This window comes from Staurois parvus, unplaced genomic scaffold (genome assembly GCF_062004578.1).
Source record: "Staurois parvus isolate SC_StPar_1 unplaced genomic scaffold, SC_StPar_1.0 ptg002140l, whole genome shotgun sequence".
NCBI lineage: Eukaryota > Metazoa > Chordata > Amphibia > Anura > Ranidae > Staurois > Staurois parvus.
The window spans coordinates 1,943,441-1,961,191 of record NW_028319936.1 but is presented as its reverse complement, the minus strand read 5'-3'; the positions used below and the strand labels follow the sequence as shown (position 1 = coordinate 1,961,191).

General features: G+C 38.1%; 1 protein-coding gene across 1 annotated transcript in view; it reads right to left on the bottom strand.

Moving 5' to 3' along the window:
* RUNX3 (RUNX family transcription factor 3) overlaps positions 1 to 17,751 on the bottom strand; it is a 177,035-nt gene that overhangs the window by 10,666 nt on the left and 148,618 nt on the right. Inside the window, exon 5 of the mRNA XM_089665191.1 lies at positions 9,844 to 10,008. Coding sequence (XP_089521317.1) covers positions 9,844 to 10,008 — 165 coding nt within the window. The remainder of the gene's footprint in view (positions 1 to 9,843; positions 10,009 to 17,751) is intronic.

Genomic DNA, 17,751 nt, shown 5'->3' with positions numbered 1-17,751 from the left:
CAGTTTCCTTAGGCCTTGTTAATACTTTCCATTAGGGAATGGGGGAGGGGGTAAAACACACAGTTGAGCTGGTTTTTACTGCCCCCCTCCCCATAGGCAGTACTGCCCACTGAACGTGACTCATTCAACTAAAGAGGGTTGCACCAAAATCTCCTCACAACTGCGTGCTGTGCATGGTTGTGATGTGGTGGTAGAGGTTTTTAGGAGGTTAAAACAGGCAGTGAAGAGGTGCCTCAGTGCCACCTGTTAAATGCACTCTGAAAAGTGATTCATTACAGATCACACTTGAGAGGGCTAGTGCAAACTGGCTCCAAGTCCCTCTGGAAAAGTCCCTCAGAATACCTGTTGGTCCTGCCAGTTAAAACCCAGGTTTACCTATAAAAGAATACAAAATAATCACAAGAGACATTAGATACTTTCAGTGTGATATGTCCCTTGCACTTCTGTCTTCTAGTTCTGTAGAAATCTTTCACCCTTTGATGTCCCCCCACCCCTGCCACCACAATCTTCTGGTACTGTGGGGGTGAATAGAAGTGAGGAGTTGTCATGGGCTCTCATTAAGAGTGCCCAACCATACCCAGCTACCGGTACTTCATTTATTGAATCTGTTACTACATATTCTATGAATTAAACACAACCTATGAATGGAGGGCCAAAACTTTCAGTTATCCACCCATCCTCCATTCATAGGTTCACTCATACAAGGTTTAAAATGGCTTCTATGAATGGAAGTGCTAGTCGGAAAGGGCAGGCATGGATGGTCACTTTTACTGAGAGCCCGTGACAGCTCCCTCTATTAACCCTCGCAGCACTGAAAGATTATGGCAGTGGGGCTGGAGGTAGCATTGGAGGATAGAATATTTAGAATATTTCTACTGAACTAGAATGTAGAAACAATAAAAATAAGTAATGCCCCTTATGCCTATTTTGTTAGTATTTTGTTATGTAGACTTAGGTTTTAAGTCCATATAATGCAGATTCCTGAGTGGTAACAATAAGCACTTCTAAAGGCAGAGTGGAAGTGTCACTCATGTTGGCTTTACCTGCTTGCACTATGGTATGAATGAAAAATGTTGCAGGGAGCATGCCTAACAGTGAGCGTGCCTATCAGTTTTTAGCCTTTAGCTTGTCAATCAGCTTTGCTAAAACCCTCCCATTGTGAGCTGCAGTGCCGGAGAGGGAAAGTCTGTGAGACACAGATGAAGGAGGATTTGGCTCAGTCAGAGAAGGTAAAGGAGTTTTTTTAATTTACTTTGTTAAACTTATGCATTACATAGTAACTGGGTTTAGGACTGGTTTACATTGTCATACATAGGTCTTCTGTTATACAGTATGTTAAATAAAATAAATACCCATATAGAGCATGTATATGTCTTCATTAAAGAAAATGATAAAGTAGACTAATACGGAACAAAATACCTTTTTGTATGACAAGTATATACAGTATATTCCAAACATGACTTTTTTGTTTTACATCTCTTCTATACCTGCCACCTAATCAGTTTCAGAATAGTTAAAATAGTTTGCCAAGAATTTAGATTTAGAATATGGAAACTTCCAACTCCTGCTGACATTAGATATTGGCCCTAAAATAACAGTATATGTTGTTTCTCTCGTAGCTGGATTCTTGTGGGGAACAGGAAATTCCTATGTTTGCTACTAGATGTCAGACACAATTATGGTACAGCAGCTGTATAATGTTCAGGTCTCTTTTATTCCAAAAAGGACAAGGTTTTATATGTTTTCCTTAGGATCAGCTCAAACAAGAAAAACATTTACAATATAATTGTAGCTAGATGGAGAAGTAGTACATGTATGTAAAGGTTAGGCTGTGTTAGTTCGGTAGCCTCAATATTATTTTTTTTAGGAAATATTGAAAAAAAATGTTTTGGTTATAAAATGCCTTTTTGGCACTGGAAGTTACTCAATAAAAAAGATTTGGGATTACTCTGTATTAAAGGTAAAATATTAAATTAACAAAATATATTGTAGTCATACATTACTGGACCTTCCCCAATGATGTGACACATTTGAACTGCACCAGCAACAATTAGGTAGTATAGTTGCTTCCCATGTGCCCATAGTCTGTAGACAGCGGACAGGAAGCTGTGCCAATGTGGGCTAACGTACCTGTATGTCAGCCCCCCTTCGGAAGCTCCTGTGCATTCACGTATGTTGCCCAGACACAGCAGATCACGCTACCGATGTTTCCGGGTGATCACATGATGTTTTACTATGTGATTGCTGTGTCCAATCACAGCAATCACATTGTAAACACTAGAAACTGAAATTAAAAATTGGTCTACTGTGACACCAGAGAGAACTGATGCAGCAACCTGTGAGTGTACAGCAGCCTATTAGGCTGCATGTACACTCACAGACTGCTGTGCCAACCAGCCCCAGTGTCCCTGATCACTGCCCCAGTGTCCCTGATCATTGCCCTAGTATAGGAACAATATAGTGTGCAGCCAGCCCCTGTCACCTGTCTCAGTGCTTACAATAACACCGCTATACCCCATACCAGCGTTTTGATCACCACCATACCCCATACCAGCATCCTGATCACTGCCATACCCAATACCAGCCTCCTGATCACCCAATATGCCATACCAGCATCCTAATCACTGCCATACCAGCATCCTGATTTCCACTATATCTCATTCTAATGTCCTGATCACCGTCATATCCCATACCAGCATCCTAATCACTGCCATACCAGCAAACTGATTACTGCCATACCTCATGCTAATGTCCTGATCACAGTCATATCCCATACCAGCGTCCTGATAACAGCCATACGTCATACCAGCATCCGACATTTTAGGGTCTCAACTGATCAATTTTCAAATACTGTATATATCCCATATTTTGTAGACTCTATGGTTTTCACACAGTCTACATAATATACACTGGTTTGGGCTATTTTTACCCCAAAAATGTAGCAGAATACATTTTGGTCTGAATGTATGAAGAAAAATTATGTACAGTGGGGATCGAAAGTTTGGGCACCCCAGCTAAAAATTTGTATTAATGTGCATAAAGAAGCCAAGGAAAGATGGAAAAATCTCCAAAAAGCATCAAATTACAGATTAGACATTCTTATAATATGTCAACAAAAGTTCGATTTTATTTCCATCATTTACACTTTCAAAATAACAGAAAACAAAAAAATGGCGTCTGCAAAAGTTTGGGCACCCTGCAGAATTTATAGCATGCACTGCCCCCTTTGCAAAGCTGAGACCTGCCAGTGTCACAGATTGTTCTCAATCATCGTCTGGGAAGACCGGGTGATGTCAATCTCAAAGGTTTTAAATGCCCAGACTCATCTGACCTTGCCCCAAAATCAGCACCATGGGTTCTTCTAAGCAGTTGTCTAGAAAACTGAAACTGAAAATAGTTGACTCTCACAAAGCTGGAGAAGGCTATAAGAAGATAGCAAAGCGTTTTCAGATGTCAATATCCTATGTTCGGAATGTAATTAAGAAATGGCAGTCACCAGGAACAGTGGAAGTTAAAGCAACATCTGGAAGACCAAGAAAAATATCAGACAGAACAGCTCGCAGGATTGTGAGAAAAACAATTCAAAACCCACGTTTGACTGCACGATCCCTCCAGAAGGATCTGGCAGACACTGGAGTTGTGGTACACTATTCCACTATAAAGAGATACTTGTACAAATATGGTCTTCATGGAAGAGTCATCAGAAGAAAACCTCTTCTACGTCCTCACCACAAAAATCATTGTTTGAACTTTGCAAATGAACATATAGACAAGCCTGATGCATTTTGGAAACAAGTTCTGTGGACCGATGAGGTTAAAATTGAACTTTTTGGCCGGAATGAGCAAAGGTACGTTTGGAGAAGAAGGGGCACAGAATTGAATGAAAAGAACCTCTGTCCAACTGTTAAGCATGGGGTTGGATCAATCATGCTTTGGGGTTGTGTTGCAGCCAGTGGCACAGGGAACATCTCACGAGTAGAAGGAAAAATGGATTCAATAAAATTTCAGCAAATTTTGGATGGTAACTTGATGCCATCTGTGAGAAAGCTGAAGTTAAAGAGAGGATGGCTTCTACAAATGATCCTAAACACACCTCGAAATCCACGGGGGATTACATCAAGAGGCATAAACTGAAGGTTTTGCCATGGCCTTCACAATCTCCTGACCTCAACATAATTGAAAATCTATGGATAGACCTTAAAAGAGGAGTGCGTGGCAGACAGCCCAGAAATCTCAGAGAACTGGAAGACTTTTGTAAGGAAGAATGGGCAAAGATACCTCAAACAAGAATTGAAAGACTCTTGGCTGGCTACAAAAAGCATTTACAAGCTGTGATACTTGCCAAAGGGGGCAGTACAAGATATTAACTCTGCAGGGTGCCCAAACTTTTGCAGACGCCATTTTTTTGTTTTCTGTTATTTTGAAAGTGTAAATGATGGAAATAAAATCGAACTTTTGTTGACATATTATAAGAATGTCTAATCTGTAATTTGATGCCTTTTGGAGATTTTTCCATCTTTCCTTGGCTTCTTTATGCACATTAATACAAATTTTTAGCTGGGGTGCCCAAACTTTCGATCCCCACTGTATTTGCAAAATGTTATAACAAAAACTAAGCAAAAATAATTTTTTTTCAAAATGTTTAGTCTTTTTTTTTATGTAAACAGCATAAAAAAAACAGTGGTGATCAAATACCACCAAAAGAAAGCTCTATCTGTCTCAAAAAAGTGATAAACATTTCATATGGGTACAGTGTTGCATGACTGAGTAATTGTCATTCAAAGTATGAAAGTTGAAAACTGGACTGGACTGGAAGGGGGTGAAAATGTCTGGACTTGAAGTGGATAGAGATCTGTTAAAGGAGAGCTTGAATGTAAGTTGCACCTACAGTGACTCTCACAAAAATCTCTGTCCTGTAAAAAAAAGTCCAAAGAGACATAATTGGGTTCCTTCTAAATAACATAGAATGATAACAGATTTTACCATGTATGGCTAATAGGATATAAACAAACCAGTTCCATGTGCCAGTGTTATATTCTGTTTTTATATTTCCAAACTAGAGTTCTACAGTATATAAAATGTGCAATAATTTCACCTGTGTTATCCATGGTGATCATCACACATCTTAAAAGGGAATCTGCTTCTATTTTTCATGTAAATCCCAATAATACATTATGTCACCCTCTTCACACATTACATTTTATTTCTTTGGCAGGAGTAGACACATATAGACTTACATAATAAGACAGTAACCCATGGCAAACCTTTTCACCATTCATTATTTTGAGCATCCAGAACAATGATTATTAACTGGTTGCTATGATTTACTACAGATTTGATGCTAGAACGATTGGATGGCCTTTTTTTTCTGTAGATTAATATAATGATACCAATACAGAACATAGTTTGTTCTCATGGGAGGCTGACAAGACGAACAATACCTTATTCACTGCCCCTGGCGAAATGAAGTGCTGCCTTCCCACAGGAGAAACGTTGTGGAAGCTACTTAACAAAATGTGGTATTCTTCACTGCTCCTAGCATGACCACATAAGCAGAACGCTTGCACATATAAATACATGTGCTCTTACATACACACACATACATTCACGTGCTTGCCTTTCAGTGGTGCTGGCACTTGCAATGACAACTCGGCAGTGTTCTGTTTAATTGCATGCCAAATACCTCTTGCTTAGGGGCATTTCCCATGGAAATGAAAAAAACCTTGTTTCCAGTCCCAAAAAATTGTTAACGGTTATGCTGCCAGAAGTGACAACTTGGTTATGAGGAAACAGTGAATGATAACTGTTATAAAACATCCAGAATGTACCAATCCACCCAATCATAATTTTAATCAGAAACTTAGCTATAACACATTTCAAAGCTCTTACCAATAAAGAGAAATCAGCCTTCCTGCAGTTTATTTAATATTTATATCAAATTGCACAAAACGAACCTTTCTTTTTTTTCACCAAAATAAAAATGTTAGTATTCTACCAGTTTGGCGGTAACAAGGAAATGATTGATCTGTTGCATAAAATGATGTCTTTTTTAAAATATTGTATATCGACATATATTATTAACCACTTCAAGTCCGGACACTTTTACCGCCTTCCTGTCCAGGCAAGTTTTCAGCTTTCAGTGCTATCACACTTTGAATGACAATTGCGCGGTCATGCAACAGTGTACCCATATGAATTTTTTAGCATTTTTTTGAGACAGATAAAACTTTGTTTTGGTGGTATTTATTCACCACTGGAATTTTTTTTGTCAGCTATATAAATAGAAAAATTCCAACAATTTGGAAAAAAAAGTTTTTTTCTTATAAAATTTTGCAAATAAATAATCTTTCATCATCTATAATCTTGGCCACAATTTATTCCGTTATCTTTTTAGTAAAAAAAAAAAATAGTTTATAACCAAAAATTATAATTTTTCAAGTTTTGTTTTACATTTTTATTTTATTTTTTTATATTATTATTTATACTGTACTACTTGTGGGGGGTGATGAAGATTTTTTTTTATTTACACTGATTGCTTTTACACCCATAAAGGCTGTAAAAGCAAATACTTCTTCTCTCTGGCTGCATTCTTGCAGCCATTGAGAAATACTGTGTAAGCTGTGATTGGTCACAGCTTGTCACATGGTACAAGGCTGTTGTGAATAGCCTTGTACCATGTGATCTCTGTGATAATTCACAGATTTCACTAGTAGTAAGCAATGATGACAGCAGTGACATCTTGCTTACTACTATTCATATGATCACTGATTGGCCAATTAGTGATCACATGATTGGTACCTCACATAGAGGTCCCGTACAGCGATTGGTGTTCTGCTGTGTCTAGCGGACACAGCAGGCACCGGATCGCGATGCCGCGCACTCCTAGGGAGCGCGCACAAGCAGGGAAGTGGGGAGGACGTTTATAAATGGCCACCTGCCCCTGCACTGCTCCCATCCAGCCGTTTATGTACATGGGCTGGACAGGAAGTGGTTAAGATTTGTGTGGTGGAGGACAAGATGTAGGTGAAGTTTGTAAAATTTATGTCAGGCAGAAACAGCTATAGTGGAGGGTACACATATTTTAAAAGACAACCAACATTTGAAACATGCACCAAATTTAGTGCCCCGCAAATCTCAGTCTTTTTTCTTTAAGCCTTCTTTACCAAGATATTCAGTATTAAGTATGGAAGTTACAATATTGGGCAAGTGCAGAAAATGTCATTCATTCTGACAAAAGTTTAGAATGTCAGTTCACATGGGTACACTATTGTTTTCCTTTAAGTCATAGTCATAAAGGGGTTTCATTTTTTGTATTTAAAATTTAATTTGTACTGACAGAAATTTGAGGACTTTCATTGCTGATCTCCTTTGGAAATGCTAGCTGCCTGACTGTCTCTGGGTTTAAAAAAACCTGCACTTTGCTAATTTAATCCTTTCATGCCCAGAGGTCACTGAAACCAAGATGCCTTGCCCTGAAACCTAGAATCTGCATGCCTTATTAACTCGGCTATAACGCTATGATCAGTGGCGGACTGACAACTCATGGGGTAATAGGGGATCATGGGGCCCTTGTGTCCTCACCCACACTCAAACTACACCCAAAAAAGCCTATGAAAAGTACCAGGGGCATCTCATGGGGCCCCCTACTGACCCCGGGCCCTCGGGCAGTGCCCGAGTTCCCAAATGGTCAGTCAGCTCCTGGCTATGATTCATTTGTATTACTAAATAGTTTTTATGTTTAAGACATATAAGCTTTTATTTCGAACAACGATTTAACAGTAAACCTACTTTGTATTTTTTTATTATAGGCTGACAATCTATATTTGTGTCTCAATTAATTTTTAAGATTTTTTTTTGAATAGTGTAATTGGATTTGACAATTACAGTATTAAAGAGTGGCACTCTGCCATCTGTAAGCTGCAGTTTCATCTAACAACTTAAGGGCTATTATATTTAAATGAAACATTCAGCCTGCATTTTACCACAATGTCATAACTGACATTGACTGGTTCCCAGTCATTAGTGTCAGTAATCATTAGCTTTCAATGACATCTGGATCTGGAAACAGGGGGAACAAAGATTATTCTATCAGCATGGGGCAGGGGAACTTTAATTAACAATGATAGGTGGTAAGGTGTTGAACTATCACTCCTCCCCAGCAAATTATTACCTATCCTTCTTTCCTCCATTGTTCTGCCCAGCGCCAGGAACATGGCAGAGCAAGTGACCTACTTCATGTGATAGAGCTGGGACAATCAATATTGTCACATGGGGAGTCCCTAGCCCTGTATAGCTTATGACTTCTCCAATTCATAGTTAACACAGGCCCAGGGGCGGACTGACAACTCATGGGGCCCCCTGTGTCTTTGCCCAAACTCAAAAAAGCCTATGAAAAAGGTACCAGGGGCATCTCATGGTGCCCCCTACTGACCCCAGGCCCTCAGGCAGTGCCCGAGTTTCCAAATGGTCAGTCCACCTCTGCACAGGCCTAATTCTCCTGAACAAAGCAGTGGGGGAGCAAAATGAAGGTGAATTTATATGGCTGGAGAGGGCAAAGTTAAAGTGAATACTTTGCTTTATATTTGCCCCTGATGATGTCAGGAAATGTGGACGTATAGGAAATGTGTATGGAGGATCCAGAAGTTGTGACATCACCACGCGTGCAACCACTAATGGAATTCTGGGAAATGTAGATTGTTTGGCGCACATTATTACACATAGATTGTATGTGTTGTTAATCTATTTAATACACATTTTAGCAATGATTTTTTGCTGGTATATATGTGGTCTACTGGAAATACATGGGGCTGGAGGATTGGTGGTTTCCATATCCTTATACTAACCGTAGAGCGGTGTTTACATCCAATGCTGTGTGACTTCTCACGTTCTGAGGGTCACAATAATTTTGGTAAGCTTTTTCGTGTAACATGAGTGGACACAAAGATTTATCTGATCACTTACAATTATAGTTGCAAAATAGTTTTTCACAACTGCATGTATTTCTTTCTATTATTTTCTTGATGCACACTGATCTGTGTGTTATTCCTTGTGATAATATTGGCACATGTATTACTAGTTCACTGCTAATTGTTTTTCATTGATATCATTTATGTGAGTGTTTAATTTGTATATCATACAACTGAGCGTGGCATGCTTTTCTTTATATGGACATTGATAAATTATATCCTATATAGCAGTGAGTTGCTTCTATTTGTTTGTTTGTGTTAGGGTTGGACCTTTAGCACTGTTTAATTTTTAAAAAAATGTATGTTGCTTTATATTGCATGAGCAAGACACTGTTTCACTTTAAAGTGGAACTTCACCCAAAAGGGGAGGTTCCATTTTTCTTCATCCTTCCCCCTCCTCTAACATATTTAGAATGTCTTTTTTGGGTGGAAGCAGGTACCTGATTTTGAGAGTTACCTGCTCCCACTTCCACTCCAAGGTGATTGGAGCAGAAGTTTGCCCTCTCCCCGCAGCCTCTTAGGACACATCACAGGTCCCAGAAGACTGCGAGACAATTCACATTGTGCAGCGCAACTCGCACATGCACATTAGGCAGCTGGCTGTGAAGCCACAAGGAGTCACAGCGAGTTGCCCACAGTTAGGATGCCGGCACTGGGGACCTGAAAACCAGCAAAGAGCCAGGTTGTGGGAGGACAGTACTGGATCCTGAGACAGGTAAGTGTGTGTTTTTTTTAAATTCAGCAGCTACAGTATTTGTTTACAGGGTGAAGAACCTCTTTAAGTACTTTAAAATGATGTAAGACAAATTAGATCAGAAAATAACTACATTATTTCAAGACCATGTAGAAAATTGAAACAAAGGATTTTTCATCTTACCTTGTATTTGAGTTTGGGCTTGGCTGCTGAAAGGGTTTGGGTTAGTCAGCGATGGTCGTGGATTTGGGTTGGGCTGAACTCTTATACTTTGCCGCCGTATAAGTTCAAGATCGCTATAACGTTCTGTGAAATGCTTCCCCTGTTCTTCAAGTTTCTGTCGGTGCCCTGAAATAACCAGAAGTAAATATGAATGTAATCAGATGCAAGAGGCTATGATATAAATATTGGGGGGGTGGGGGGAGACAGGCACAGCAATTTTGCAAGATAGGTACTTAATGATAAATGACAGCTGTGTAAAGAGATGAAGTTTTTATGGCTACACTTGAAACCACGTTTATGTGTAAAATTAGAAAATGATATCCAAAGCTTACACAAAGGCATCTGCTCTGCATATGAGGCAAGATATTCATTTACATTTTGTTTGTATTCATGACCACATGAAAAAAACTCCCTAATGAAATTTACTAAATAATGCCAGGTCATAATGTATTATATCATATCCTATTGTTATTACCACCCAGGCTGGCATAGTCTCAAGGCATGACCCCAACAAAAAGGCACAGCTTAGTCATCTAGTTTAGGGGTTGGGTATAAAACCTTTCAGCCTGTATGTTTTGTGAAGTGTAAAACCTAATTGTCTCACATATTTCAATTTCTTTATTGTCCTGTACCCCCATGTTACAAATTGTGACTTTTTTTTTTACCAGAAAATGCCTTAAGTTAAGGGAAAAATTAAAGTGAAAATGTCATAGCAAATAATATTTTGCACGCAATTTTGTTAAAAACAGCTATAGTTCCACTTTAGGGACCTGCAGAAGAAGAGTTATAGCTAGTAAAGAAATACTAGGTAAAGGTTGTGAGTCCATAGATTCTGACAACTATTCAGTATTCTATAGGGGCATTGAACTAACACATTAGGAACATAATTTGTTGTGATAAGGAGAATGAAACAAACTGTAACTGGATTTGCACATGTAAGATTGTGTGCTTTAAAGCAAACTTGTGCTTTGCCCAGGGCAAAGCAATGGGTTTATTTTATTTGCCATCCCAACAGCAGCATGTACTGTCATTCCTTTTGCTCCCCCGTCCACTGTATTCAGCAACAGGCAGTGAAGAAAATACCTCCTATGTGACATTGATAATGTCTGGGGATTGGTCACTGGTGAAATTTACACAGGATTAACTCTCCTTCACTCTTGAAGTCAACATGAAGCTGCAGTAGAACAAATGGAAGGTAAATCTGTGCAGCTGGTAAGGCTGATATTGAATTGGAGCTGTTGCTTTGCCTTCAAAGACAAAGTATAGGTTCATTTTAAGAATAGGTTATAAAATATTCATTCTTTCATTGTTAATAACTGCAATAGTTATAAGTGCTGATGAACTGTGGAAGCAGTGGAGAAGATCATTTGAACAATCTGGACATTATAAACAACTGTAAGGAATGATTTACCCACATACTAAGTATAATGTTACAATACCGTTAGCTGATATGAATGCTAAAATGGGAAAAGATGAAGCATGTAAACCAACAATAGGCTCCTTCAATTTGCATTAAGTAAGCAATGGTAATCAAACAAGATTGTTTGATTGTGTATTTGATTAAATGTATGAAAATAGGCAGTACAGACTGAGAAGATAAAAACATATGCACAGAAGCATGGATATGACCCAACAACAGCTAATAGAAGGTGGAAGGATAGAAGGCATAGAAGAAATATAATGAATGCCCAAACTATGATTTGAGTCACAACATATTATGGTACTTATACAGACAAAAATGTGTATGAACATATAAACAACAAAGACTTAAAGTATAAAGTTGCAATGTGGAAAATTATTTAAAACAGAGAAGGCAGAAAATAAATAAGAAAGAGAAGAAAGTACAGAAGTATTAAGAGACTCAGAAAAAAATGTTCTTGGCCACTAGCAAGGAGAAAGAAAGAAAAATGGTTGTATTTGCAGGATAAAGAGACATTAGATAAAGGGATACATTAATTACCTGAAAAAAGAAAAATAAGACAAGGAATAAAATATTCAAAAGAACAGAAGTTTTCAAGTGATATTAAAGCTTCTTTTTTTGCAATGGTTGTACACAGAGCAGCTCTGACCCTCTTTTTCTTGGGTCCTCCACCGGTGCTTCTGGCTTTTCCCCCTTGACCAGTGCCCACAATAGCAACCCATTTGCTATGGGGACACTGGTGTGTGCTTGTCCATGAGCCCCACTCTATGCATCCAAAGGACACATCAGCTCCGCCCCCCACCTTTTCCTCATTAGCTCACTGGCTGTGATTGTCAGCAGTGAAGCCAATGGCTCCCACTGCTGTGTCTCTACCAGTGAAAAAAGAGACCCAGGACAGCCAAGGCTACCATGCACACTGCTGGATCAAGAGGCAGATCAGATGAGTATTAGGGAGGCTGTGGGGGGGAGCAGCACACAGAAGTTTTTTTACCTTCATGCATGGAATGCATGAAGGTAAAAAACCTTTTTCCTTCACAACAACTTTAAAAAAAACAGAAGAACTGTTTGTAAATAAAAATAGAAATCAGCTCAATTAGCTTTTTATAATACAGAAGACGTTTTAACCACAGATAATGTTAAAAATTGAATTGAGAAAGAGAAGACAGTATTTAGTATTACTGAATACTTTTAAGAACTGTCAAAGAAATGTAGAATTTCAAAATGAATTTTTTTTTTAGCCCAAAAATAGAAAGTTCCATCATATGAAGGGATATAGCCATTGAACATCTGCCATAAATTCAGAACTGACAAAACTTGGAGGGCTGTTTTATGGAGGTATACATATAAATAAAAGAGATGAGTTACGGAAGGAGGCACAAAAGTTAGAAAAGCAGAAAAGGGAGTTGTTTGCCCAATCTAGGCAAAAGAAACAATACAAAATAATTATCTCATAAACTCCCTACTAAACATCACATATAAACTAACAAGTATTTTAGAAATTAGATTAGAAGCTTATGTTGAAAAAATCTTGGGAGACTATCAATGTGGTTTTTGGAAGAACAGGTCAACAACAGATCAGATTTATCACATGATGCTGGAAAATGTGGTGAAAATAATATCAACTTACACCATCTGTTTATTGAACACAAACAGGCCTCTGGTAGTGTAAAAAGAATAAGTATTATATAAAACATTACAGGAATGTAAGGATAATATTTATAAATGAAAGAGCTAAAGTAAAAGTGCAAAGACAAAAACAATAGAAATTACAGAGATGTCCTGTTACGTATGTTGCTGATTGGTAATTGGTATGAAATGCAGGTTCCCAGCAACTTTTGGAACAGCCCTGTTTCACCAGAATGTTGGACTATTCTGAGAGGTAAAGCTTTGGTACTTCCTAAAGTAAAGCTTGCCTATGGCTTCCTGTCTCCTGCACATTCCTATTGCTCGGTGAGGCAGCACATCTTACTGATGGACCCATCATATTGAGAGACTAATAGGAATAAAGGTATGGGGATGTGGGAGCGATCAGTCTGAAAGTTTTAGAGCTTTCTCAGATTGGCCCAGCATGGGGGCAAAGCAAGGGGTACTGAAAGCTGTTCCAGATATGCAAATATTATTTTCAAAGTGCACATTAGCTAACTAATCCAAGCTTGCTTGGATAATTGTTATGCGTGAAACCACACTTTATTTTTTCAATAAAAAATAACCTCTAGGAGATGTTTTTTTCCAAATAATTGAAAGTATACTGTTTTCTTGGTGTTAATAAGGCAACCAAAAATGCATTAAAAATACATATGTATTATTTACAGTGTATTTGCATAATTGCCAGCTAAATTTATGATCAAATGTAAAATGTAGACTTTTGATACAAAATGCTTAAGCGATATTTGATCCCATAACAACAAAAGCGCTAACTGTTAAATGCAATTCTCAAAATGCATTGGAATGGCTTTACATCAGCACTAATAGTCAATTAATAATTGAATGCTGTCAATATAATTATAAAATATATAAAATATCCTGCTTTTCAGCATGTCATGATTTAGTCACATTCTAAATATTACCATTCTATTGCTGGTACATAGGACACATTGTTTATAGTAAATAGTAAAGCATAGGATTTATTAATATAATACTAAATCAATAATCATCTCACATCAAATATTCTACACACTGAATAACAGACAGTAACGTCAATACACAGGAAAAAAGATTGGGGTGTTTTCCAGGAATCAGCTGGGTGAAATTCTGCACTGCAGAAAGTAACTTGAGACATTTACTGAATTAGCAGCTAGCAAATTAAATTGTGTCCTGATCTTGAAATTAAATAATGCCTTTGGGAGATATGCGATGCTGTATTTTCATACATGTTACTATATGACAGATCATGTTCAGAATTATGTAGAATGCCTTTATATAGAATGTACTTTTGGTTGTATTTAAATGTACTAATTATTTTAGTTCTTTATAATTTATGATCAAAATGTGGAGGTGGCTAGAGAAAGGTTACATTTATATAAAAACCTAAAAAAGAATGCCAACCAAATGGCAAACCTACACAGAGGATTTATTTTCTTATGTTTTGCTGCAGTGCAAACAAAAACATAGATGCATAGGTAAGTATGAGGGAGAACAGTTTCATGAGGGATGGTCTTTATTAGGCTCACAGGTACTTATTAAAGACTTCCTCTGCAATAAAAAGTGACCAGATAATGGTTGAATTCATATAAAAACACCTAATATATTCTGATATGTACACACACACATATATATATATATATATATATATATATATATATATATATATATATAAAATAAAGTATCATGATTAGCCTAAGAAGTGGGTTAAGGTAGAGTACAGCAAGGTTTGTCACCCGTCCAATATAATATGTGATTGCCAAGAATTAGAGAGTAAAATGCTATATCCTATATTGATTCAATACAGGACATGGCTTGTCCTGTATTGTACATGGAATTTATCTATTTAATGGCAGTATGACTACCGCCACTAAATGGCATCTTCAGTTTACATAGTAAACAAGCTGGTTAGGAGATCCTGAGTGACGATAGTGACCACATTTGGTCATGATTATATGTTGTAATTGGTCAGTGATGTAATTCGATGTCACTGGCTGGCTTGTTGACATTCATCACCTAGCTGGGGAGCTGTAATTCATAGTGAGAATCCAGCAGGAAAAGGATCGTCATGTTTTTGTTTGTGGGCTGTTATTGGGGCACCACTTATCATGATTGACTATGGATCTACATTGCTGGGTGACAAGATTGACAATTGTACTTTTTGGGGGGTTCTTTTTTAGTTTTTTATTGAAGGTCTTTGTCATGGTGTGGGTGTAATATGTGTACTTTTTTTTGTAAATGAGTAAAAAGGGGTACTATGTACCCTATTCTCTTTCACATATGGGGAAGGGAAGATATCTGGGGGCACGTTATCTTAAAGGGGGCTTCCAGATTGTGATAAATCCTCCTCTGAAGATTCTTCCATCCACTGGGCCAGGGATGTGTAGATGAAGCCATTGTCCCCATTATCATGGGGACATGGTGCCTTGTCAGGGGAGGTTTCTGGTAAGGTACTCTCCCTATGTTGAGGACATGTGGTCTGGTATGGTTTGGAGGGTGGGGAGGTTTGTACACTCCCAGCAAATCCTTTTTCTGGCCTTCCAAGCTGCAGACCTGGATATGGGTCTGGTATGGATTGGGAGGGGGGAGGCACTTTCTTGCTTTTTTTCTGCATTGGCTCCCCTTTTAAATCCATACCAAGCCCTTGTTTTTGCATGGGAATTCACTTAAAAATCCACATCAGACTATGGGTCTGGTATGGATTTTGGGAAGGACCCTACATAATTTTTGTTTTTTTCCTTTTGCCTTGGATTCTCTAAATCCATAGCAGTCCTTTATCAAGGATCAAGGATTTTGAATTTCAATGTCACTTCTGCAAGAGTACATCTAACAGGTGCACCACTTCACATGCAGATATAAGGCATTTCTTAAACACGTTGTTTAAAGAAATTGTGTGTTTTTAATGCTGCCTTCTAAGCAATCCCCCCTTTCCCATCCCATCCTGTATTTTACCAGAACAAATGTGTCTACCCTAGGTACAGCATCCAATCAACTTAGTAGACCTATGTATATTTATAACTGTGTATAGTACAAATTTTTCTCAACTTCAACCTACTGTGAAGCCAATTTTTAAAGCAGTAGTATGACATCACTAATGCTATACTGCAATAATCACCTTGTGAAACAATGATGAAAAAAAATAAAGAATTAAAAAAATAAATATAAATATATATATATAAACACTCTAGCAGAGTGAAAATATGACACAAAATAAAGCACTGTAGATATACACAAATATTTAAATCTTTTGACATAAGTCCACCAACTGAAAAATGAAAATTATGATGAAGTGCAAAATCCTTATTGATCCACCAAAATCACCAAGTGAACAACATAACAGTAATTGATTGAGTAAAGTGCACTCAGATATCACCACGTGATAGCAGCTATACTGCTGCTTAAAACATACTACACTACACTTTCATAAAGCACCATTTTGTGCTTTTCAGATGTGGTTAGCACTCTGCTAGCCTCTGAACTCTGAAACTGGCAGACCAATATTAAATAAATAGCTTGTCTGTAAATAAAAGAAAATTGGTAGGAGAGTCTGGTCACATGACCTGTCAGAGTCACATGGCTGGATATCCTCCAATCATGGCAATCTCTCTTTTCCATTAGACAGAGACAGCTCTGCACTTGTAGTCCATTGATACAACCTCTAGCCCCTTAATTCAAAGTCTATACCAAGCTACAGACCTGTAGCTGGAGGAAAAGTCTGCAGGAGTCAGAGCATTTTGACCCACTAATGGTGGTTTCAATTCTTTGCAGGTTCCAAGTAAAAAAAAATGCACAGTTTTCTAGTAATCAATATAGGTGCATTAATTGTTTTTCTAAAGGACAGAATTAGATTTTAAAAGTTTGAAGACAATGAGCTAAGTTTTCTGAAGATAAATACTGTCTCTAGCAGCATGGCTTGGCTCTGCATTTGCATTTGCATTCATCTGCACAAGATGGCCACTGCTAGATAGTGTTGTTTGGAGACAGTAGACCTTCTTTGTGTTGCACTGAATGACTCAGGAACAAATTTTTCAGAGTACAGCAAGATGTACCTAGAGCCAGGAGGTTGTAGGTACCAGGGGCTGACTGACCATTTGGTAACTCGGGCACTGCCCGAGGGCCCGGGGTCAGTAGGGGGCCCCATGAGATGCCCCTGGTACCTTTTTTATAGGCTTTTTTGAGTTTGGGCAAGGACACAGGGGCCCCATGATCCCCTATTGCCCGGGGGCCCCATGAGTTGTCAGTCCGCCCCTCGTAGGTACTATTGCTGGAAACAAGACTTCTTCACAGCAGAAATAACCATTGTCCATTTTTCAAGGTTGGGACAAAATTGTACAATTTTTAGTCAAAATGCAATTATACAATAAGAAAGTTGTACAGTTGCAATTTGTTGTCAGCTTAAGAAGAGTGATGTGCACTCTGATAACCATCATTATCATCATCAGGTTTTTGCTAATTAATACCATAAACATTATCCAGCTCCAAAAGATGCATGTCCAATTTAAGTGTTTTAAATGCAAGTTAATTATTGTTGTTTGTAATACACCTTAATTTTCCCTTTCTCTAAGGAGAACCATTACCAAAGGACCTGAATGCAAACACATTGCAAATAACAAATAGGCAATCCAATTGCAGTGTGCATGTACTCATATACTTATTTAAACCTATAGGGGTCATCCTTTTAATTCACATTTGATAAATAACTATTAATGGATCTGCTTTATCCCCTATGTTTTCTCAGGATCAGGGTTAAAAGGACTGCCTGAAGAGAGTTGAACATTCCCACCTCTGAAGTGGGAAGACACAAGCCA